The 26,231-nt window shown below is 42.2% G+C and overlaps 1 protein-coding gene across 2 annotated transcripts in view; it reads right to left on the bottom strand.

The window, feature by feature from the left end:
- CFH (complement factor H) overlaps nucleotides 1-26,231 on the bottom strand; it is a 99,476-nt gene that overhangs the window by 30,707 nt on the left and 42,538 nt on the right. For both annotated transcript variants that reach the window (XM_030573248.1, XM_030573249.1), the window contains 5 exons: nucleotides 25,218-25,394; nucleotides 23,484-23,657; nucleotides 22,860-23,042; nucleotides 20,915-21,097; nucleotides 20,323-20,505 (listed from right to left, as the gene is read on the bottom strand). In XM_030573248.1, coding sequence (XP_030429108.1) covers nucleotides 20,323-20,505; nucleotides 20,915-21,097; nucleotides 22,860-23,042; nucleotides 23,484-23,657; nucleotides 25,218-25,394 — 900 coding nt within the window. The remainder of the gene's footprint in view (nucleotides 1-20,322; nucleotides 20,506-20,914; nucleotides 21,098-22,859; nucleotides 23,043-23,483; nucleotides 23,658-25,217; nucleotides 25,395-26,231) is intronic.

Genomic DNA, 26,231 nt, shown 5'->3' with positions numbered 1-26,231 from the left:
AAGCAAAGTGTAAAAGGAATATTCAGGTTGCAAAAGTCAAGTACTCAAGAGTTAGTCTGTCATATACAGATGGTTAAGGGTTAATATCTCTTTTACCTGTAAAGGGTTAAGAAGCTCAGTAAACCTGGCTGATACCTGACCAGAGGACCAATAGGGAGACAAGATACTTTCAAATCTTGGTGGAGAGAAGTCTTTGTTTTTGCTGTTTGCTTTGTTCGTTGTTCACTCTCGGGACTGAGAGGGACAAGACGTATACCCAGACTTCTCCAAATCTTTCTGAATCAGTCTCTCATGTTTCAAAATAGTAAGTAATAGCCAGGAAACGTGGATTAGTCTTATGTTTGTTTTCTCAACTGGTAAATGTGTCTTTTTGCTGGAAGGATTTTTACCTCTGTTTGCTGTAACTTTGAATCTCAGGCTGGGGGTGGGGGAAGTCCCTCTAGTCTATATGAATCTGAGTACCCTGTAAAGCATTTTCCATCCTGATTTTACAGAGATAAATGTTACGTTTTCTTCCTTTAATTGAAAGCTTTCTTTTTAAGAACCTGATTGATTTTATCTTGTTTCAGAATCCCAGGGATTGAGTCTAAACTCACCAGAGATTGGTGGGGGGAAAGGAAGAGGGGGGTTAATTCCTCTTTGTTTTAAGATCCAAGGAGTTTGGATCTGTGTAGCCTTTCAGGGCAACCCAGGGAGGGGAGAGTCTGGGGGGAGGCGCGGAAAAGGGGATGGTTAATTTCTCCTTGTTTTAAGACCCAAGGGGTTTGGGTCTTGGGTTCCTCAGGGAAGGTTTTGGGGGAACAGAAGTGTGAAAGACACAGACTTCTGGCTGGTGGCAGTGTACCAAATTTAAGCTGGCAATTAAGCTTAAAAGTGATCATGCAGGTCCCCACTTTTTGGACGCTAAAGTTCAAAGTGGGGGAAAAAACCTTGACATGTGAGCAGCGTTGGGATTTCTAGGAACCAAAAGCCAGTAAGATTTTTTTTCCTCTCCTTTCTAGCTGCTTGGAAAGCAGCCTGAGGGCAGAGGTGTTAAGTTTTTAACAAGGGTCTTTGTTAAGAGGAGGCTTCAAGCTGTGAGCCAGCAGACAGCCAGCAAAAGGCATTTACAAGCTGAATTGCTTTTTTTTCTTTCTACCTCTCGGATATAGCTAGTTAGAAAATCTCTGTTAACCAAGCAGACTGAGTTGAAACATCCCAGTCAGTAGGCTGCAGAGGTAGTGTGGCCAGCACAAGAAAGCCGAAAAATGAGTGCCAAAAAAGCAGTTAAACAGGAAATGGCTAGGCTGGACGCAGAAGAAAAAGCCAAAGAGGTTGACCACAGGAGAAAGATGGAGATGAAAGAGGCTAACCACCGAAGGGCTTTGGAGCTCCAGAGGGAGGTCCACCAGCAGCCCCTAAAATTAGAAAAGGCTAAGCAGGATGGAAAAGCCAACCCTAACAACCCTTCTCCAGGTACTGTTCCCCATCCCAGGAAATTCCCCACCTACAAGGCAGGTGATGATACTGAGGCCTTCTTAGAAAATTTTGAAAGGACCTGCCTTGGGTACAAGATCTCTACAGACCAGTACATGATAGAGCTAAGGCCACAGCTTAGTGGATCCTTAGCAGAGGTGGCGGCTGAAATGCCTAGGGAAAACATGAACGACTATAAACTTTTTCAAACCAAGGACAGAATCAGAATGGGGCTAAAACCTGAGCCCGTCAGCGGTTCAGAGCCCTAAGGTGGAAACCAGATGTGTCATTTACCCAACACGTTTACCACATTGGAAAGAATTGGGATGCCTGGATATCAGGAGCAAATGCTAACTCTCTGGCACAGCTGTCCTTCCTAATGCAAATAGAGCAGTTCTTAGAGGGTGTTCCTGAGGAAACAGAAAGGTACTTCCTAGATGGGAAGCCCAAAACGGTAACCGAGGTGGGGGAAATTGGAACTAGATGGGTGGAAGTGGCAGAAAAGAAAAAAGCTACTAGCAAGGGGAGCGAATATCACAGGGGGCAAACAGAAAATAAACTCTATCACCGAGGGCAACCCAAGACCCCACCTACAACCCAAGGAAAGCCCCAAACACAATATTGTCCCACCTCACTAGTCTCCAGCAACCCACCTTGGCCCAGTGACCAGTCAGCTGGGCGATGCTTTAAATGTAATGAACTGGGACATATAAAGGTCAACTGTCCCAAGAACCCCAACCGAGTGCAGTTCATTTCACCACCATCACACCAAAGATCCCCAGGCCCAGATGCCTCTCAAATACCCTCGGAGCGAAGGGAAACCTTGAGAGTGGGCGGAAAGAAGGTTATCGTGTGGAGAGACACGGGGGCACAAGTGTCAGCTATCCATCAATACTTAGTGGACCCCAAATTCATCAACCCAGAGGCCCAAGTGACAATTTACCCATTCATGTCAAAATCTGTAAACTTGCCTACAGCTGAACTGCCTGTCCAATACAAAGGCTTGTCAGGAATGTGGACTTTTGCAGTCTGTGACAATTATCCCATCCCCATGCTACAGGGGGAAGACTTCGCCAACCAGGTGAAGCGGGCCAAGAGGGTGGGAATGGTTACACGCAGCCAAGCCAGGCAAGTTTCCAGACCCATCCCTGTTCCTGAGCCATCCACAAGGGCCCTCTCTGTGTTACCAGAGACCCAGACAGAGGTGTTGGACCCGGATCCCCTGCCAATGACTGCAACAGGCATAGTGCATCCAGTCCCAGAACTGGAACTGGAAGAGCAACCAAACACCAGAACCATTGCCAGCACTGACGCCAGCGCTTGCAAACCCATCTACCACTCCAACGCCAGAGGGCACCAGTGGGCCTGAACTAGCAGAAGCACTAGACCACCCTACCCAAGAGGCTCAGCCAGAGCCTGAAATATCACATAGTGCACCAGCGGAAAGCGGTTCACAGTCAACAAAGACAACCCCATCACCTATATCGCTTCCAGAGGGACCAAGCCCAAGTCCACAGTCTAAGGAGGAACTGGTGTCTCCAGCCTCAAGGGAACAGTTCCAGACTGAGCAGGAAGCAGATGACAGCCTTCAGAAAGCTTGGACGGCGGCCTGGAGCACGCCACTGCCTCTCAGTTCTTCTAACCGATCCTGGTTTGTTGTAGAACAAGGACTTTTATACAAGGAGACTCTTTCTGGTGGACACCAGGAAGACTGGCATCCGCAAAAACAGTTGATAGTTCCAACTAAGTACCGGGGAAAGCTCTTGAGCTTAGCCCATGATCATCCCAGTGGCCATTCTGGGGTGAACAGAACCAAAGACAGGTTGGGGAAGTCCTTCCACTGGAAGGGGATGGGCAAGGTCTTGTGAGGTGTGCCAACGAATGGGAAAGCCTCAAGACTAGGTCAAAGCCCCTCTCCAGCCACTCCCCATAACTGAGGTCCCATTTCAGCGAGTAGCTGTGGATATTCTGGGTCTTTTCCCAAAAAAGACCCCCAGAGGAAAGCTGGACTGACTTTCGTGGACTTTGCTACCCGATGGCTGGAAGCAGTAGCTCTAAGCAACACCAGGGCTAAAACTGTGTGCCAGGCCTTAACAGACATTTTTGCCAAGGTAGGTTGGCTCTCCGACATCCTTACAGATTCAGGAACTAATTTCCTGGCAGGGACCATGAAAGATCTGTGGGAAGCTTATGGGGTGAATCACTTGGTTGCCACCCCTTACCACCATCAAACCAATGGCCTGGTGGAGAGGTTTAATGGAACTTTGGGAGCCATGATACGTAAATTCATAAATGAACACTTCAATGATTGGGACCTAGTGTTGCAGCAGTTGCTTTTTGCCTACAGGGCTGTACCACATCCCAGTTTAGGGTTTTCACCATTCAAACTTGTGTATGGCCATGAGTTTAAGGGGCCATTATAGTTGGTGAAGCAGCAATGGGAGGGCTTTACGCCTTCTCCAGGAACTAACATTCTAGACTTTGTAAGCAACCTATAAAGCACCCTCTGACACTCTTTAGCCCTTGCTAAAGAAAATCTAAAGAATGCTCAGGAAGAGCAAAAGGCCTGGTATGATAAACATACCAGAGAGCGTTCCTTGAAAGTAAGAGATCAGGTTATGGTCTTAAAGGCGCAAAAGGCCCATAAGATGGAAGCGTCATGGGAAGGGCCATTCATGGTCCAAGAGAGCCTAGGAGCTGTTAACTATCTCATAGCATTCCCCACCTCCAGCCTAAAGCCTAAAGTGTACCATGTTAATTCTCTCAAGCCCTTTTATTCCAGAGACTTAAAGGTTTGTCAGTTTACAGCCCAGGGAGAAGATGACGCTGAGTGGCCTGAAGGTGTCTACTACGAAGGAAAAAGTGATGGTGGCGTGGAAGAGGTGACCCTCTCCACAACCTTGGAACGTCTGCAGCAGCAACAGATCAAGAAGCTGTGCACTAGCTTCGCCCCATTGTTCTCAGCCACCCCAGGATGGACTGAACGGGCATACCACTCTATTGACACAGGTAATGCTCACCCAATTAGAACCCCACCCTACCAGGTGTCTCCTCATGCCCAAGCTGATATAGAATGGGAGATCCAAAATATGCTACAGATGGGTATAATCCGCCCCTCTACCAGTGCATGGGCATCTCCAGTGGTTCTAGCACCCAAGCCAGATGGGGAAATACACTTTTGCATGGACTACTGTAAGCCTAATGCTGTAACTAGTCCTGACAACTATCCAAAGCCACACACCGATGAGCTATTGGAAAAATTGGGACGTGCCTAGTTCATCTCTACCATAGACTTAACCAATGGGTACTGGCAAGTACCGCTAGATGAGCCCGCCAAAGGAAGGTCAGCTTTCATCACCCATTCAGGGGTGTATGAATTTAATGTGCTTCCTTTCAGGCTGCGAAATGCACCCTCCACCTTCCAAAGACTTCCAAACAACTGAGGAGAGTTGGCAGTTTTTCAAAGGAACACTATTAAGGGCCCAAAAGCAAGCTATTCCGATGGTTAGGAAAGATATAAAATGTGGCAAAAGACTACCTTGGCTTAACCATGAGATCTTGCGTGACCTACAAAATAAAAAGGCGTCATATAAAAAATGGAAGCTAGGTCAGATTACAAAGGATGAATATAGGCAAATAACACAGGAATGCAGAGGCAAGATTAGAAAGGCAAAGGCACAAAATGAACTCAAACTAGCTATGGGAATAAAGGGAAACAAGAAGACTTTTTATCAATACATTAGAAGCAAGAGGAAGACCAAGGAAAGGGTAGGCCCACTGCTCAGTGAGGAGGGGGAAACAGTAACGGGAGACTTGGAAATGGAAGAGATGCTTAATGACTTCTTTGTTTCGGTCTTCACTGAGAAGTCTGAAGGAATGTCTAATATAGTGAATGCTTACGGGGAGAGGGTAGGTTTAGAAGATAAAATAAAAAAAGAGCAAGTAAAAAATCACTTAGAAAAGTTAGATGCCTGCAAGTCACCAGGGCCTGATGAAATGCATCCTAGAATACTCAAGGAGTTAATAGAAGAGGTATCTGAGCCTCTAGCTATTATCTTTGGGAAATCATGGGAGACGGGGGATATTCCAGAAGACTGGAAGGGGGCAAATATAGTGCCCATCTATAAAAAGGGAAATAAAAACCCAGGATACTACAGACCAGTTAGTTTAACTTCTGTGCCAGGGAAGATAATGGAGCAGGTAATTAAAGAAATCATCTGCAAACACTTGGAAGGTGGTAAGGTGATAGGGAATAGCCAGCATGGATTTGTAAAGAACAAATCATGTCAAACTAATCTGATAGCGTTCTTTGATAGGATAACGAGCCTTGTGGACAAGGGAGAAGCAGCGGATGTGATATACCTAGACTTTAGTAAGGCATTTGATACGGTCTCGCATGATATTCTTATAGATAAACTAGGAAAGTACAATTTAGATGGGGCTACTATAAGGTGGGTGCATAACTGGCTGGATAACCGTACTCAGAGAGTAGTTGTTAATGGCTCCCAATCCTGCTGGAAAGGTATAACAAGTGGGGTTCCGCAGGGGTCTGTTTTGGGACCGGTTCTGTTCAATATCTTCATCAACGATTTAGATGTTGGCATAAAAGTACACTTATTAAGTTTGCGGACGATACCAAACTGGGAGGGATTGCAACTGCTTTGGAGGACAGGGTCAAAATTCAAAATGATCTGGACAAATTGGAGAAATGGTCTGAGGTAAACAGGATGAAGTTCAATAAAGATAAATGCAAAGTGCTCCACTTAGGAAGGAACAATCAGTTTCACACATACAGAATGGGAAGAGACTGTCTAGGAAGGAGTATGGCAGAAAGAGATCTAAGGGTCATAGTAAACCACAAGCTTAATATGAGTCAACAGTGTGATACTGTTGCAAAAAAAGCAAACGTGATTCTGGGATGCATTAACAGGTGTGTTGTAAACAAGACACGAGAAGTCATTCTTCTGCTTTACTCTGCGCTGGTCAGGCCTCAGCTGGAGTATTGTGTCCAGTTCTGGGCACCGCATTTCAAGAAAGATGTGGAGAAATTGGAGAGGGTCCAGAGAAGAGCAACGAGAATGATTAAAGGTCTTGAGAACATGACCTATGAAGGAAGGCTGAAGGAATTGGGTTTGTTTAGTTTGGAAAAGAGAAGACTGAGAGGGGACATGATAGCAGTTTTCAGGTATCTAAAAGGGTGTCATCAGGAGGAGGGAGAAAACTTGTTCACCTTAGCCTCCAATGATAGAACAAGAAGCAATGGGCTTAAACTGCAGCAAGGGAGATTTAGGTTGGACATTAGGAAAAAGTTTCTAACTGTCAGGGTAGTTAAACACTGGAATAGATTGCCTAGGGAAGTTGTGGAATCTCCATCTCTGGAGATATTTAAGAGTAGGTTAGATAAATGTCTATTAGGGATGGTCTAGACAATATTTGGTCCTGCCATGAGGGCAGGGGACTGGACTCGATGACCCCTCGGGGTCCCTTCCAGTCCTAGAGTCTATGAATTTATGAATCTAGATGGTCTCCTAGCAGGATTGGGAGAATATGCAGTTGCCTACCTCGATGATGTGGCCATTTTTTCTGATTCATGGGCAGAACACCTAGAACACTTGGAAAAAGTCTTTGAGTGCATCAGGCAGGCAGGACTAACTGTTAAGGCTAGAAAGTGTCAAATAGGCCAAAACAGAGTGACTTACCTTGGACACCAAGTGGGTCAAGGAACAATAAACCCCCTACAGGCCAAAGTGGATGCTATCCAAAAGTGGCCTGTCTCAAAGTCAAAGAAACAGGTCCAATCCTTCTTAGGCTTGGCAGGGTATTACAGGCGATTTGTACCACACTACAGCCAAATTGCTGCCCCACTAATAGTCCTGACCAAAAAGACCCAGCCGAATGCAGTTAAGTGGACTAATGAGCGTCAGAAGGCCTTTACCCAGCTTAAGGCGACACTTATGTCTGACCCTGTGCTAAGGGCCCCAGACTTTGACAAACCAATCCTAGTAATCACAGATGCATCTGAGCATGGTGTAGGAGCAGTTTTAATGCAGGAAGGACCGGATCAAGAATTCCATCATGTCGTGTTTCTCAGCAAGAAACTGCCTGAGAGGGAAAGCCACTGGTCAATCAGTGAAAAAGAATGCTACGTCATTGTGTATGCCCTGGAAAAGCTACGCCCATAGGTTTGGGGACAGTGGTTCCAGCTACAAACCGACCATGCTGCGCTGAAGTGGCTTCATACTGCCAAGGGAAACAACAAAAAACTGCTTTGATGGAGTTTAGCTCTCCAAGATTTTGATTTTGAAATTCAACATATTTCAGGAGCTTCTAACAAAGTAGCTGATGCACTCTCTCATGAAAGCTTCCCAGAATCAACTGGTTAAAAATTGTCCTTTCAATGTGAAAAGTCTTGTAGTTTACATAATTAGTAGTATATGTAAAGGTGCATGTGTTTATTAATCTGTTTATTCTAAAGTTCTTGGAAGAAATCACCGCCAGTGTGGTTCCACACTGTCTGAGATTTGGGGGGGGGCGTGTCATAAACAGATGGTTAAGGGTTAATGTCTCTTTTACCTGTAAAGGGTTAAGAAGCTCAGCCCACATCCAGACTACCCCGCTGTATCGGCGGGTTAAAATCGATTGCTCGGGGATCGATATATCGCGTCTAGTCTAGACGCGATATATCGATCCCCGAGCGCGCTTACATCGATTCCGGAACTCCATCAACCCAAACGGAGTTCCGGAATCGACACGGAGAGCCGCGGACATCGATCCCGTGCCGTCTGGACGGGTAAGTAATTCGATCTTAGATATTCGACTTCAGTTACGTTATTCACGTAGCTGAAGTTGCGTATCTAAGATCGATTTTCCTCCCCTAGTCTGGACGAGGCCTCAGTAAACCTGCCTGACACCTGACCAGAGGACCAATAGGGAGACAAGATACTTTCAAATCTTGGTGGAGAGAAGTCTTTGTTTGCGCTGTTTGCTTTGTTCGTTGTTCGCTCTCAGGACTGAGAGGGACAAGACATACACCCAGACTTCTCCAAATCTTTCTGAATCAGTCTCTCAAAAACCTTGACATAGTAAATGCCAGAACTAAAGATGCCTGTGCAACTTTGATTCAGACACCTTGTATGTTTGTATTATGATACCGTCTTTAATTACATAAGCACAGGGTATTTTCTTCTAGAGCTGTCAAGCCACTAAAAAAAATTAATCATGATTAATCATGTGATAAAAACCAATCACGATTGTGTGATTAATTGCACAGTTAATAATTGAATACTCTTTATTTAAATATTTTTGTATGTTTTCTACATTTTCAAATATATTGATTTCAGTGACACAGAATACAAAATGTACAGTGCTCACTGTATATTATTATTTTTCATTACATATATTTGCACTGTAAAAAAAGGGAAAGTATTTTTCAATTCACCAAATATAAATACTATAGTGCAATCTCTATCATGAAAGTTGAACTTACAAATGTAGAATTATGTCAAAAAATAACTGCATTAAAAATAAAACCAGGTATAATTTTAGAGCCTACAAATCCACTCAGTCTTACTTCTTGTTCAGCAATCGCTCAGACAAACAAGTTTGTTTACATTTGCAGGACTTAATGCTGCCGCTTCTTGTTTAAAATATCACTGAAAGTGAGAACAGGCGTTCACATGGCACTGTTGTAGCTGGTGTTGCAAGATATTTATGTGCCAGATGCACTAAAAATTCATTTGTCCTTTCATGCTTCAACCATCACTGCAGAGGACATGAGTCCATGATGATAATGGGTTCTGACTGATAATGATCCAAAGCAGAGCAGACCGGCGCATGTTAATTTTCATCATTTGAGTCAGATGTCACCTGCAGAAGGTTGTTTTTCTTTTTTAGTGGGTTGGCTTCTGTGACTTCCACATCAGAATGTTGCTCTTTTAAGACTTCTATGACATGCTCTATACCTAGTCCCCCTCAGATGTTGGAAGGCTGTTCAGATTCTTAAAGCTTGGGTCGAGTGATCTAGCTATCTTTAGAAATCTCACATTGGAACCTTCTTTGTGTTTTATCGAATCTGCACTGAAAGTTCTTAAAATGAACATGTCCTGGGTCATCATCCAAGAGTGCTATGACATGAAATATATGGCAGAATGTGGGTAAAGCAGAGTAGGAGACATGCAAACCTCCTCCAAGGAGTTCAGTCACAAACTTAATTAATGCATTATTTTTTTAATGAGCATTATCAGCAAGGAAACATATCCTCTGGAATGATGGCTGAAGCATGAAGGGGCATATGAACGTTCAGCATAACTGGCAAATAAATACCTTGCAATGCTGGCTACAAAAGTGCCATGCAAATGCCTATTCTCATTTTCAGGTGACATTATAAATAAGAAGTGGGCAACATTATCTCCTGTAAATGTAAACAAACTAGTTTGTCTTAGCAATTGGCTGAACAAGAAGTAGGACTAAGTGGACTTGTAGGTGCTAAAGTTTTACATTTTTTTGTTTTTGAGTGCAGTTATGTAACAAAAAAAAATCTATATTTGCAAGTGGCACGTACATGATAAAGAGATGACACTACAGTACTTGTATGAGGTGAATTGAAAATTACTATTTGTTTGCTATTTTATACAGTGAAAATATTTGTAATATAATAAAGCTAATATAAAGTGAGCACTGTCAACTTTGTGTTGACAGTCAACTCATGTTGTAATTGAAATCAGTGTATTTGAAAATGGAGAAAAACATCCAAAAATATTTAACACATTTCAGTTAGTATTCGCTGTTCTCTGGTATCCCTGCCTAGTCATGGCAGAATAGGTTGCATGTTCTAACGATCCCCAGAGTGTGTGTCGGTGGGGAGATATTTGCTCCTGGTAGGTTCAACCATGCTGGATTGGTCTATGTGGGAGAGGCCAGACAAAACAGATACCCTGGTCCTCCAGGTTGGGGGTTAGGCACAGAGCTAACAACCCTGACCTGTAAAAAACAAAATATGTTACAGAAACAGTGATGAATTGGTATTCTATTATTTAATAGTGTGATTAAAACTGTAATTAAATCAAGATAATTTTTAATTGCAATTAATTTGTGTTAATAGCGTGAGTTAACTGTGATTGACACACCTGTTTTTTTTTTCATATGACCCCTACCTCATTCAGTACACTGAATGGATGGTATGTGATCATATTACTAATGACTGTATTCCAAGGGGGCTGAATTAAGATTCCACAGAGGAAGGATGGTCCAGTACTTAGTGTGCTAGCCTAGGTCTTGGGAGACTTGGGGCTTGTCTACACTGGCAATTAACACTGTTGCAACTTTCTTGCTCAGGGATGTGAAAAAAAACTCCCTTGAGTGCAGCAAGTTGCAGTGCTGTAAAGTGCCAGCACTGGGAGCCATGCCCCTTGCTGAAGTGGATTTTTAGAGTGCCAGGAGAGCTCTCTCCCAGCGTTGCACTGAGACCACACAAGGCACGTTAAAGCACTGCCTTGACAGCGCTGCCGCGGCAGCACTTTAGCGTTGCCAGTGTAGACTAGCTCTTGGATTCACATCCTTACTTTGGCACAGACTTTCTTTGTGAACTGAGGCCATTATCTCAGTGCTTCAGTCCTGCATCTGCAGCATGGGGATACTGGGACTTCCCTACTTCACAGGGGCATAGCAAGAATAAATGCAAGAAATTGAGTTCCTTCTTTGAGAAAATAACTGATTTTTTAGAGAAGGGAAGTGCAGTAGATCTAATATACGTGGACTTCAAGAAAACATTTTGACACAGAGCCTCAGGAGAAATTAATTAAATTAGGGAAGATGGGGATTAGTACAAGTATTGCAAAGTGGATAAGAAATTAGCTAAAGGGGAGAAGGTAATGGGTTATTCTGAAAGGTGAATTAATGGATTGGAGGGAGGTTACTAGAGGAGCTACTCATGACTCCATCTGGCAACTAATATGATTCAATATTTTGATTAATGACCTTGGCACAAAAGGTCAAGTGTACTAATGAAATTTGCTAATTATACCAAGTTGGGAGGCATCATCAATACAGAGGAGGATAGGAACATTATACAGGAAGACTTGGATGACCTTGAAGACTGGAGTGACAGAAATGGGATAAAATTCAATAGTACAAAGTTCAAGGTCATGCACCTAGGGTCTAGTAATAAGAATTTCTGCTACTAGCTGGAGGCTCACATCAGTTGGAAGCAACAAAGGAGAGTAAAGACCTACTGTGTAGATTTATCACAGGATAATGAGCCACTAATGTGATGCAGCTGTGAAAATGCCAAATGTGATCTTAAAATGTACACAATAAAGCATTTCCAGTAGGAATAAAGTGTAAGACCTCACTTGGATTATTGTGTATAATTCTGGTCATCCATGTTCAAGAAAGACTAATTTAAACTGAAACAGGCATAGAAAAAAGCTACTAGGATGATCAGGGGAATGGGGGGTCTATCTTATGAGAAAAGACTGGAAAGGTTTCGTGTGTTTAGTTTCACAAAAAGAGGTCAGAGGGGGATATGGTTGCTCTCTATCAATTCATTACGGGGGTAATTCCCAGGGATGGTGAAGAACTATTTAAACTACATAACAATGATGAGACAAGTAGTAATGGATGTAAATCTAGCCATGAACAAATTCAGGCTGAACATTAGAGGAAAGTTTCTAACCATGAGAAGGATGCAGTTCTGAAACAGCTTCCCAATAGACAAACAATTTCCTAAGTTTTACCAGAGATCTGGACAAACTTTTTAGTGCAATTTTAAGACGAGGATGCTTGTGATGGTAGGGGGCAGGTCTCAACAATTCTAGAGCTCACTTCTGGTTTAAGTCCATGTTCCAGAAGCTCATGCTTCAGAGGTTCAGCCAGCCACTGGCAGAGGTCCAGGAGGGATTTTTGGCCCCCCTTTCCCCAATGTATTCTGGAAAGGTGTTTTCACTGTCCGCTAAAGCATCACCCAAGGACCATGGCTGGAGATGGGATATTGGTGGGAGTAGGGCCAGGGCTTTGAGGTAGCACTGGGCATTCTGTCTTTGCTGGCTGGTTCTTGCTCACATGCTCAGGGTCTCGCTGATCACCCGGAAGAAATTTTAGCCCAGGTTAGAATGGATGTAGTAAGAAGCAGATAGTTAGGAGTTTAAAGGGGTGGGGAGTCTCATGAGTTCCCTGAGGACTAAGTTCAGATCCCCTGTGAGTGTGGGGAGTGTACTTCAGGGTAAATGTTCTGGAGTCCTGCAAGAAAGCGCTTTGTAGTTGGATGTGCAAACATTGAGAATCCGTCAATTTTGTTATGGAAGGTGTTAATCACCATGAGATGTACTTGAGACAGCTCAGTGATAACCCTGAATTCTTTAGCTCTAGAAGGCAGTCTAGCACCAGTGGAAGGGCAGTAGTGGAGTAAGTCATTTATGCAGGTACCACGTGGAAAAACATTTCCACTTTTGTAGGTAAATATTGCATGTGGAATCATGTCTGATGTTCGATAACATGCATTTGACCTGCTCTGAAAAAGTTAACTCATGTTTAGAACCATGGAGGAGCCACACCTTCAGATGGAGCTTCTCCAGTTGTGGGTGGAAGATCTGACCATCGGCCTGTGACAGGAGGTTTGGACTCATTGGAAGAATTTGTGGAGGATGAATTGACATACACAGCAGGTAAGGGTACCATATCTGTCTGGGCTATGCTCAGGCAAACAAGATGATCTTGGCTTTGTCTTCCCTGGTCTTGCGTAGGACTCTGTGTATTAATGGAATCTGTGGGAATGCATACATAAATGTCTTGTCCCATTGGATCAAGAAAGCATTCCCCAGCGACCAGGGACCAAGTCCCACCCTGGAACAAAATAGCGGGCATTTGTGGTTCAGTGCTGGGGTGAATAAGTCAATCGATGGGAACTCCAATTGATAGAATATCCGTTGTAAGACTGTAGTGTTCAGTTCCCATTTGTGCACTTGTAAGAACTGTCTGCTTAATGTGTCCGCGGTGGTGTTTTTGTATCCTGGTAGGCAAGAAGCTGAAATGTCGATGTGGTGCTGAATACACCATTTCCATAGTCTCATGGCTTCAGTGCATAGGGAAAGAAATCGCCTCCCCCACCCCCACCTCGTCTGTTGATGTAGAACATGCCTGCAACATTGTCTGTCATCACTCAAATTAATTTGTTTCTTACGAGTGGTAGGAATTGAAGATAGGTGCATCTTATTGCTCTGAGTTCTAGCAGATTTATGTGAAGGTGTGTTTCCAGTGTCGACCACCTGTCTTATATCATTTGGTGGTCCAGGTGTGCCCCCAAGCCTCGTGCGCAGGCATCTGTTGTGATCATGATTGAAGGAGGTCTGTGGTGAAAGGGAACACCTATGCAGATGTTCTCCAGTCTTGGCCACCATTGTAGGGATGCTAAAACCTTGGTCAGTGGTGTTAACATCATGTTGAGGCTGTGTTTGGTGGGTTTATACTGAACACAGTCATCTTTGAAGACACTGCACTTGTAATCTAGCGTGTTTTACCACAAACATGCTGGTGGCCATGTGTCCTAGTAATTGTAGGCATGTCCATGCCTCGATTCGTGGACAGATGGACATGGTGTCTATGAGATGTTTGATGGTTCAGAATCTGGCATGCAGTAGTTAGGCTGTGGCTTGAGTTGAGTCTAAGTGTGTCCCGATGAATTCTAGTTGCTGTGTGGGTATCAATGTGAACTCCTGAAAGTTTATTTGCAACCCCAGTTTTTGGAAGAGGTTAATGGTCAGTCGTGATTTTTCTGTCTCTATGTATGATTATACTTTGATAAGGCAATTGTCTACATAAGGGAAAATTATGATCCCTTGTTTGAACAACTGAGCTGTGATTGCTGCAAGGGTTTTGGAAAACGCTTTTGGTGCAGTATAGAGTCCAAATGGGAGCACTCTGTATTGATAGTGGCTGTGTCCCACTGTCAGTTACAGGAATCATCTGTGAGCTGTGAGGGCGAATGTATTGAGTATCCCTATTTCGTTGGTATAGTTGATATCGCTTCCTTTTTGGGGGCAGTGTATATATGCCAAGTGTATGAAGGGTCACTTCTTCATAGTGTGTAGGACTTCATCAGTTTTTGCCAAAAACAGTTTATTCTAATTGAAAGGTAGGTCCTCAACTTTCAGTTGGCGTTCTTTTGGGTTTGCCAGATGATAGCAGACATGAGGCTTTGTATATCACAATCACTGTAGCCATGGCACGGGCTGCAGTATTCATGATATCCAGGGAAACCTGTAGGGCTGTCCTGGTGACAATTGTCCCTTGACCAGGACTGATTTGAATTGTGCTCTTCTGTCTTCTGCTATGTACACAGTAAACTCAAAGAGAGTTTCCCATAATTGTCCAAGTCATATTTAGTCAGGGAGGCACTCTAGTTGGCAATGTGGAATTGTAGCATCGAGCAGGTGTAGACCTTGCGACCTAAAAGGTCTAGATGCTTATGATCTTGATCCTGTGGCACAAAGCGGTGTTTGCTGCTCCACCAGTGGTTTGCTGATGGTTTGCTGCTTCCACCACTAGATAATTTGGTTGTGGGTGAGAAAACAGGAAGTCCACGCCCTTGGCTGTGACATATTATTCATGGTCCACTCTTTTTCATGTTGAGGGGGTCAGCCATACTGTCCAGCAGGTTTGAGGATGGGCAGGGTAATTTTTGACACAGAAGATGGTTGTAGAATTTTTAATAGTTTGTGTTGGTACTCTTGAACTTCCTCTAGAGGGATGTCCTGGCTGAGTGCTATGCACTTGAATAGCTCTTGAAATTGTTTAAAGTCATCAGTCATGGTAGGCTGAGGTGGCATAATGGCTATATCTGGAGAAGAGTTATGTTCATATGATACTGCTTCCTCTGGTTCATTGGCCATCTCCTCCTTCGCTCCTGATGTTGCCAGCCCTGGGGATACAGGAGGGGACTGGAGCTGTGCTATAGGTGGTAAGAAAGTCCAAGCATATTGGGCTTTGCATGCTGCCCATGGTGGCCACTGCATCGTGAATGCTACTTGGGGACCCATCTATAGGAATCCATACCATGGAAAGTGAGGTTGTGACTGGTGGATTTTATGCCATGATGTGCCTCCAGTAGGTTTTCATTGAGATGTGGGAGAGCCCTGTGGTGAAAACACTTGCTCCTCTTCGTCCTCATTGTTACTGTCACTAAACATTGATGGTGCCATAGGTAAGGTCGGTTGTGCGATAGATGATCCCACGTTGCCAAGGAGAGGTGATTCTGGCACCAATGCAACAGTGATGTCCTTCTGTATCAGGAATAGTTGTGGTGCCAGTGGGTGCAGTACTGATGTCTTAGTAGTATGGATTGGGTGTCTAGGAGTCTTCTATTTTGCCTTTGTTGGGGCCAGTGACCACACTGCAGTGCTGGCTATTAGTACTGGGTGAGGCGACAGTGCTGAGGAAGGTGGCTGCGCCAAGATCTGTGTCAGCACTGGTGGTTGTAAGGTCGGCACAGTCTCCGACACAGGTGTTGGTACTGTCGGTGCTGAGGAAGAGACATGGCATGTTTGTGGTCTCAACTGCTTGTTCTTATGAGTGGTGCATTCCGGTGCCAGAGGAGCCAGGAGAGTCGTAGGACTATCAGGGCCATTGGCACCACTTTTTCTGAGGTTCCCATTGTGGAGAGGTCTAGGCTCGCTTCCTCTTTTCTTAAGAGAGTGGAACAGTGCTCTTAGTCAGTTTAGACTGACTTGGGGAGCACTTAGAGAAAGGCTTTAGGGTGTCCTTTTCAGATTCATGTTGGAGTGATTTCTCCATTAAGATCATTTTGTGTCATAGATTCTAGTCACACCTGGCTCTCGCCTTCAAATTGTTGCAGTGGATGGTACATGTGCCTCCCTGAGGCATCTCATGCAGAGGGAGTGCCCATTGGAGCTCAGCATAACCTCCTTGCAAGAGCCACATCTTTTGAAGCCAGGGGAGCCTGGCATGTCTAAAGTAAAGTCCTGAGTGGATCAAAATTTTTTTTCTTACATGGTTTGCGCTCCACAGGGAACCGTTAACTTGGAAATGAAGAAAACTAAGATTTTTTGTCTCAACTAACTACGGAAAAAAATTAAACTGAACTAACAATTATCTATTTTTTCTATCTTGAGGGGAAGAAGCTGTGGCACTGCTCCAAGCTCTATCTTCAGCAGAAGACAGTTGAGATGGAAGTGAGGGGGGTCAGCTGTGCATGTGCTGAAGAGACTCCAATGGCACTGCGAGAAAGCTGCTGCGCATGTGTGTCCCAACCAGACCATAAATCTCCGATCAATGGCTCCAGGATGCATCATCACCTGAAGAGGAGCACCCACAGGGACAGCACTCAAAGAAGAAGGAATTATAGCCCAGGTCAGATTGGATGTTACCTTAGGGTCTTTTACCTTCCTCTCCAGTCATTTGCAAGGATTATCAGGATACATCTCACTTACTTTCTCTTCTATTGTGGGATCCTTGGGAACTGGCGCACCTCTGTCCCGCCTATTCTCTGCCTTTAGCACATAATAGTCTAGTCTCCTGTAGGCTGTAATACTTGGTCTCATTGGAATTGATAGGTTTAGTGTGTGGGGGTGTTGATGGTCTGTGCTATACAGGAGATCGGACTAGATGATCTAGTGGTCCCTTCTGCCCTTAAACACTATGACTCCATTAAATATTGTGAGATACAACAGAGATGGGGCTAAAAAAATACCTGGCATTTCTTAACTTTTGAGTGCTTGAGTTGAAACCTTAATGTTCTTTTAACATGGCTCTGTGTGTGTATGCACGTGCGCAATTTAATATATTTTTAAAAAGTACATAAAAATAGAAAGTCCATCATGTGGCATCTTATTGACACCCACATCAATCATGTACAGAGTTGGAACCTTTAGATCTGCTGCACAGACCTCTGCCATTTGAATTAATGGAGTAACTGGTAGCAGCGGCAGGTTGTCATCTATATGAACCAGCGCTAGGTGGAGATGAGACAAACTCTTTCCAAATGTGCTTCACAGATATTTGCTTTTAAGATTATATTTTAGTCATAGGACTTACTTTACTTTAGGAATAGTGCCCAGCCAGCTCCAGTTCCCCTTTCTCTGTTCCCTGTCTGATCTGGCTCCTCTTTGTATCTCCCCCAACACACACACACACACACACACACATTCACTTTCACACGCTCTCCCTTCCACCACCTCTATATCTGCTCCTATTCCCTCCTTCCTCTCATTCAGATCCCAAGTCCCAATCTCCCCCCATCCTAGTTCCAAGTACCAGTTTTTCCATTCCATCTCCCCTTCTTGCCAGCCTCCAGTCTCTCCTCACCTCAGCTCCATGTCCCAATACACTTTTCCCCCTTCCCTAGTCCAGCTTGTGCCCCCTCTCTATTGGAGTCAGGGAGCTCTCTCTCCTACATTCTAACTGTGGGCCAGCAAGAGGGCCATAGAGAGCACAAGGAGACAGGCTCTCAGTTCTGGTGTTCAGTCCCATACCAACATAGAGTAGCAATTAAGTGTGATTTTGCCCTTGCAGCCTGGCTGGACTGCTCTCAGTCACTCTGTGAGGATGGTGTATGCACAATATGGTCAGTGGATGGAGAGTGAGCAGAATCCTTAGAGATTCACAGCTAAGTTGTCTGAAAAGTCTCTACTGAGCATATAAAAATTAGATTTTTCAAAGATTTATAAATCTGGCCAAATTTTGGCAGATTTTCACAGTTGTGACAAAAGGTACATCCTTGATGCCAAAACCACTCCCCTGACAAATGTCAAGGTCCTGCTCTAAAACATGGGGATCTTAGAGCAGTTCAAAGAAAAGCTTGCAAGAACGTTTTATCATGGGCAAAATAATGTATCTTTCCCTGATCTCATTCTTAGAAATAGTGGAAACAGTGTGACTGAAACTATTCAAAGGGGTGGGAAAAAAGATCAGCCTGAGGCAGATACCTGGCATGGAAAATTTTGGCATAAACAATTAAAGTTTGAAAACAGTGTCTTAGACTGAGATATGTCAGACAACCACTCTGCCTATAATATAGAGTGGGACAAGTCCTATCTTTGACCCTGCTCAATGGCTAAAGTAGCTGGAGGGGAACAGAGGAGGGGCTGATGTACTGCTTCTATATATTTCACAAGTTCTCTTATAAAATATCTGTCTGAAAACTCAGCTGCTAGCTCCAGAGTCAACGAAGAATGGTCAATGTATCAGATTCACAAATATCTGGATACTGTAGTGTTGTTATTTCTGATGTCTCATAGAATATATTAACACAACACCCTTCTGTGCTAGCCCAAGAATTAAACTCTGGTTTCAGCAGACATTTCAGTGGGTTGTTTCTAACCTGGTGTAATTTCTCCCTATAGACACTGTACATTACTGCAATCCACTATACCCCTCCCCGCCACTTCTCTCTCTCTAAAAATATGAAATGTTAGTATATAGATATAGATATATACACATACACACACAGTATGTGGACACTTTGGAGACAGGGATGCAATTCAAACTGCAAATACCTTTCAACCAATTAAAACATTTCAGTTTTGTTGAGATTCAAGATAAATTACCAAAACAAAAAAATTAAATACATTTGACCCGTATCTCAGTTAAGTCCTAGGAATAAAACAAATGAGGACCACACATGGTATAACAATATTCAACTGTGTCTTCACTGGGTGTGCAAACCAATTTAAAATCACAGTAAAAAGCATACAACAATGCAGAATGGATATTTTCTAGCAGGACTTTAGTGTCTCCAAAAGAATTTACTTTTTCCTCATGAGCAATATTAAATTTAAGACTGAGTAGAACTCACTCTCTCTTGCTTACTCTAAATGCTCATTTGAGGACACAAATTCTTTGCTCTGGACTTTTTTAATAGGCATCCGGTAAGGCAATAAAACCAGTAACTTGTTGCCTTTGTAAGGGTATGACACAACATGCAGCCCCAGCAGTCTTCAGGATTCTCTTTTTGTCAAACAGACAGCAAACCTAATCATTCCTATTGTTGTGGATTAAGTTACACCTCATTTAAACTGGGGGTGGGGGGAAGGGAGGGGGAAATAAAACAACCACCTTTCATTCCAGATCACTGTGAAAAACAATAAAGCTCCTTCATGGAGCCAGATAGCTGAAACAATAGAAGCACCATCCAAAACACAGGCAACATGGCAAGGACTGAGTAGAAGATGAACCATATGGCCCAAGGTGTTTCTCTGGGGACTGATAAAGTAAATGCAGGGGCTGGGGCATTTACTGGGGGAGCTGTATCAGTGTGAAAAAGGAACATCACAATGAAGGAAGGAGCAGAAAGCCAAGGAGATAGCTAGAGTAAGCACTAGGGGAGGGAGCGGTCTTGGGGAGAAGCTTATTAATGCTTTTTGGGTACAGTGGAAGCTGGAAAAAGCTTGGAACTTAGAGCAAAGAAACGTTCTGTTGTTTGATCCTACTGGATGCAGGGAAATAGGACTCCCTCTCTCTCTCTCTCTCTCTGTGTGTATATACACACACACTTTATACAGAGAGAAATAGACAGAATAAATAGGATTCCATCAAAGAAATATGGCCATCATCAAAGTCTTGTCTGGAAACAACCCACTAAGCATTCATGGCCCACCATACAATTTCTATTCCCCGATATGGCCTTGGCCCATAAAGTTTGTGCACCCCTGGTTTAGAGAATATCAAATTATTTCAGTAATTTAAAAGCAGCAAGTTGTCTTTCCTATGCTTCGGCATATAAACAGATATATATTTTAATGATTAAACCAGTTATTTTTTTCAAACTACTGAACTTCACTCAGACTAAAAGGTAGATGTAATACTTGGTAATTATAATAATTAGAAAAGAACAATTTGTATATAAATACACAAGCTTACCTATGCAGTCAATTTTGGGTGTCCATTCCCCATATTTACAAATTGTTTGTATAAAGTTTGTGCCATCTGTTTTACATTTGTACTTTATAGATGCTTTGTGCCTATAGCTCTTTTTGCTGGTGGCAGTTTGTAAAATGATTATATTCTCAAAATTGTCTGGAAGTGCACATGTAGCAGATTGATCTAAATAAAATCCAAAACAAAAATTAAAATATGCTATAAATCATAGGATGTGTCCAGTAAATATTCATTTAAAGGCAGACGTTCAATTTGCAAATACATGGCCATGTCAGAATGTTGTGTCTACTATTGTTACAAGTAATCTCTAAAGTTACCAGAAGAGAAAGAGATCAAAGAAAAAAATAAAAAATGTTTTTCATTTGTGTACATCATAAAGCTTTCAAAGATGCTGAGCTGGCTTTGTTGGAAAGATACACTGAAAGGTGGGGTCAGGCAAACCCTGCTTTTTATGTAAAGAATGGTTCTAAATAGCTGTATAAACTGTATCTGCCTGAATATTGACGAATAATCTCTATTCAACCTTAAATGAAGTTGTTAATTTAGTGCTTAAAGTATTATCTAAATAGCTTACCAGCACATGAAGGCAAAGATATCCATTCTCCACTAAGACACTTCACTGTCTTTGGCCCAACCATTTCATAGTTTTTTTCACATTCATATTCCACTGTATCTCCATGAATGTACTGTTGATGATCTATATTGACAGCTTTCCCTTTGGTAATACTGGGTGGTAGTCCACAGGTTTTTTCCTCTTCTGTGGAAAAGAGCATAAATATTCCATATTATATTCTTGGTAAATATAAAAACATGATCAAAGAGCTTTACTTAAAATAATTATTTAGGACCTGACCTTGCTCTCATTAAAGTTCGAAGTGAAACTCTGATTGACTTAAATGGGCGCAGAACTAGGCCCTTAGTTTGTAATAGCATTTGCCTTTCTTCCAAACTCCTCTCCCTCACTTCTCTATGAATAGGACATCTTCCAGGGCTGTATTCAGCTTTTCTCTCCTCACAGCTAAGTTTTGTAAGGATTGTCTCTTATTCCTCTCTATTTCCACATACAAAATATCATTAACTTAGCAATGCTCAATTTATATTCCCTCACAAGAATGAAAACACTAAAATGTAAGGAAATCTTAAATCAAATCAATACTCACATTCAACACAATACCACACTACAAATTGCTAGTAGTTCACTACTATCATGACACTAAACTACACCCCCTTAATACTCACTTTATATTTAAAGAAAATAAAATCCTGCCATCTTCAGTGCACACATCCAAGAGCTGAAAAATCACACAGCTGCCATGTTGACAACTGCAAGCTCCCTGATCCCCATATTCTACACTTTCCCTTTTCTAATTTGCAGCCTCTGCTCTCCTGCTGCTGCAACTGTGTCACTCCACTGTACCTGTTTAAAGCCTAACCTTTATTGCTCTCTTTTTCTGCATTACATTGAAACTTCCTACAAATTATAAGACTGAGAATAACTTCTTCCCTGGCTATGACATTTCCTTATACTGCTCCATCCCAAATCTCTTTGCTAACCACTCTATTTTATATTCCACTCTTGGCTTTGTACTTCATTTCACGTTGCCCCTACAAATAGAATTGCTTCCCACAGATTGGGTAGCATGCAGCTTTTTCTCCCTTCATTAAACATCCTTTTCTATACTTCTGTCTTTCACTTGCTATAGAAATATTTTACTTGTGTTTTAGTTTTCTCATAACTCCTTGGGACAGGGACCTTGCTATGTGCACCTATGGTGCTCCATAAATAATAATAAACAACTTTCAGCAGCATGTTAGGATGATAGTGAAATAGTCAACTGACCTGTTATCCAATGGCATTCATCAAAAGTTCTGCTTACATGTATTTAAGGCAAGGCACAGAAAATAGTATCTAGGAAACAATTTCAGCTTACACAGTGCTAAAATGAGGCCAGCAGCTACACCCTTTTCCTTACACTTGTCATAGATCAGTATGGAAACATAACCAATGATGATTTCAGCAGGCCAAAGCCCAAATCGCTAGACATACCAAGACAATCATAGAACCTCTAGTGGATCTGTTAACACTTTGGATTTTATCTATTATTTTTTAGGTCACAATATCCTTTTATTCCAGAAAAACATCTGTAATTATTTCCTATAAATGCACATTTTCATTTCAGATAAAACCAAAAAAAATCTGTTCGATTTCTAAATATGCTGCAACTAAAAGAAGATATTATAATGCATTCATTTTAATTTTTTAAAAACTATGTTAGTTAATATGCATACTAAGTGATGCTCTCCAGTGAGCCATTGGAAGTATTTTAGATGTCAGGTCAATAAAAACACTAGCACGGGTCTGATTCCATCTCAAAGAGGACTGTGGAACAGAAACTATGTACACTGGCCAGTATGTTACATTTAAGTAGGTATAGTTTTGATTTTGAAAGTCTCTAAAAGTGTAAAATAGAAAAGTATTAATATATATTAATCTCAAGAGTGTGAAAAACACATTTTACCTGTGCAAGAAGGTAAAGATGTCCATTCCCCATCAATACATTCTATTTTTCTTGATCCAATAATTTTAAAACTGCGGTCACAGTCATATTCCACTGAGTCACCATGCTGATAGTTCTCATGAAGTTCACTGATAATATTCCCATTGGTAATGCTGGGTGGTTCTCCACAAGCTTTGGTTTCCTCTAATACAAAGAGATTATATCTAAACAGTTGTTCCAATTAAAAATAGACAACAATAAAAATGAAAAAAAAAATTCACTGCTTCAAGTGGAGAAAGATGGCACAGCTGACCAATGGATTAATTAACCTTATATCTGGAGATTTGGATTCAAATCCTACTTTAGGTCACAAGAGGAAATGAGTGCCCTGAGTTCAATCTACTACCACTTCACACAACTGGCAGTTTCACTATAATCAAAATGGATGGAAACAAATTCACAGTTTCAAATGGGAAAGGAAGGCACAGTGGGTTAGTAAGTGAATTGGCATGAGGATAGATGGGGTAGTTCACCTTGGGACAGATACTAGGATCCAGAAAGAGCCCACAGAAGAGTTTATGAGTATCGAAGAGCCAGATTTACTAATAGGTATCCTACTTAAATAAGCCTAAGAGAAATATTTACCTTTACATGTCGGAGATGCTGGGAACCATCCAAAGTAATAACATTGAGAGGAGTCAGGTCCCACTCTTTTGTGACTTTTTGCACAGGAAAAAGTTACCACATCTCCATTATTATATTTTCCTTTCAGGGGGAAAACTGAGCCTTTGGACAATGTCAACATTTCACATTCTATGGCTAAAGATGGTGGTGAGGAAAGGAAAGAAAATATATTATAGCAAATATTTCTAGGGGAAAGTATTTAAAATACAAAAGATTTGAACAAAAGGGGTCAAGTATCAGAGGGGTAGCCGTGTTAGTCTGGATCTGTAAAAGCAGCAAAGAGTCCTGTGGCACCTTATAGACTAACAGACGTTTTGGAGCATGAGCTTTCATGGGTGAATACCCACTTCGTCGGATGCATGCAAGCTCATGCTCCAAAACATCTGTTAAGTCTATAAGGTGCCACAGGACTCTTTGCTGCTTGAACAAAAGGGGTTGATCAAAAACCAGTTTTAAACCATGGAAAGGCACCTACTGATTTGGATCAGGGCTTTGGTTATCACCAAGAACAAGAATCTTGCTGAAAAAACTGGGAATTTGTAAAAAAGTAAGAACTCCATCTAGGGTGGGGAAAGAAAAGAAGGCAAGCAGGAAAAAAAACCAAACACAATAGTATCAGAAGAAGCACAATAGGACATAACTGGGAGGAAAAATAAAGATGACATTTAACCAAATGAAGGGGTGACTTTCCATAATCTTCCCCCCACATTCTATTAATTTAACTATAAACATTTTGCAAGTAATTTAGAAACTGGTAGGTTTCATAGCCTCAGATCCTTACTCAGAACCTTACTCAGAAAAATCACACTTGGAATACACCAAATAATCAGTTAATGATGCTACCTCAAACTGGATTGTTATTTGTCCTGACTTAAAAAACAACTATTAGTTGTTCAAAGTTTTTGTAAGATTTGTTTGACTTTCACAGTACAATAATAATTCTGCAGTTTCCAGTGCTCTGATTACCTCTTAATTTCCCAGTGGTTCCATTACTTTTTAATTTAATCTGGACTCTGTTTGAATCAGAGCTGCTCCATCCAATCTGGAACAGACAGATGCAGCTATTTCTGAGCAGACCACGAAGCTCTCAATCCCAGCAAATCTAGATCTGTGCAGAGCAGAGATACCCCACAGCCCCTCCAACCCTCCTCAGACTTCCCTCAGAGCCTGACCCAGGGGACAGTATTTATTGTCCGTATTGCAGTAGTGTCTGGGGTGTCCAGTACGTGCGGAGAACCCCATGGCACCAGACACTGCACAAACAGCCAGTCCCTTCCTGTAGAGCTGAGATGTAAGTACAATATTTATATTCCAAGGGACTAATTTTATTATTATATGGTAAAAATAAGAAAGGAAGCCATTTTTTCAGTAATAGTGGATTTTTTGTGTCTGATTTTGCAAGGAGGTGAAACTTGGAGGTTTGCAAGACAAATCTGACTCCTGAAAGATATACAGTAATCTGGAAAGGTTAAGATTACGAAGAACACACTTTCCTGGAGATTGGCGACTGAATGCAATAAATGATTCTTGACTGTCCCAGTAGACATGAACACTTCCCACCCAATCATTAGCCACAATGTAACCTGCACTGACATCAGAGCTATTTAAACTTGTAATCAATATAGCAACTATAACAGTCAAAGGAATTCATTCTGCAGGGTAGTAGTTTAATTAAACAAAACAAAAACACCTTACCAAGACACTGGGGCTCAGGAGTCCATCCATTTATGCTGCACGCTGTATAACCTGTTGTGATTTTATTTACAGTTTGGTATCCATCTGCACATTCATATTCCAATATTTCTTCAGGCAGAAACACCGTTTGAGTTGTGTGGAAATTAATATGCTCGAAACGAGGCTTTTCACATGTTTCTGTAGAATTAGAGAAATTTAATTTTTTTTCTTAATTAGAAATTCTGGTATTCTAAAGCATTCTCATTATATCTTTGTGAATTTGGGCCCCAGTATAGTAAAAAATGAAAATTTTACACACATATCTCCTTAATTTTTCTTTAGGAATATGTGGTGGTGAAAAGAAAGTGTTCATAGATTTAGAAGGCAAGACTAGAACAAAACATTTAGGCAATAAATATATACCTGCATTTTGCATGCTTGCTTCTTATATCATTCCCACTAATGTTTACCAGACAAGTTTGTCTTCGAAAATCTACAGTGATAATAGTGACTCAAATCATTTTGGATTAGGCTTAGTGTGGCCACAATTTGACGATATTGGCCTTCGGGCGCTATCCCACAGTGCACAATTGTGACTGCCCTGGACAACAATCTGAACTTGGATGCACTGGCCAGGTAGACAGGAAAAGCCCCGCTAACTTTTGAATTTCATTTCCTGTTTGCCCAGCCTGGAGCGCCGATTAGCACGGGTGACCATGCAGTCCCAGAATCAAAAAAGAGCTCCAGCATTGACCGTATGGGAGATACTGAAGCTGAACTCTGTATGGGGAGATGAATCTGTTCTATCAGAACTCTGTTCCAATAGATGAAATGCCAAAGCATTTGAAAAAATCTCCAAGGCTATGACAGAGAGAGGCCACAACAGAGACTCAACACAGTGCTGCGTGAAACTTAAGGATCTGAGACAAGCATAACAGAAAGCCAAAGAATCAAATGGATGCTCACGGAGAGAGGGAGAGAGGGGGGACTGAGGACTCTGGCTATCCCACAGTTCCCACACTCTCCAAAAGTCAT

Source organism: Gopherus evgoodei, chromosome 8 (genome assembly GCF_007399415.2).
Source record: "Gopherus evgoodei ecotype Sinaloan lineage chromosome 8, rGopEvg1_v1.p, whole genome shotgun sequence".
In the NCBI taxonomy this organism is placed as follows: domain Eukaryota; kingdom Metazoa; phylum Chordata; order Testudines; family Testudinidae; genus Gopherus; species Gopherus evgoodei.
The sequence above is the reverse complement of the archived record's forward strand: the minus strand, read 5'-3'. Positions and strand labels throughout refer to the sequence as shown.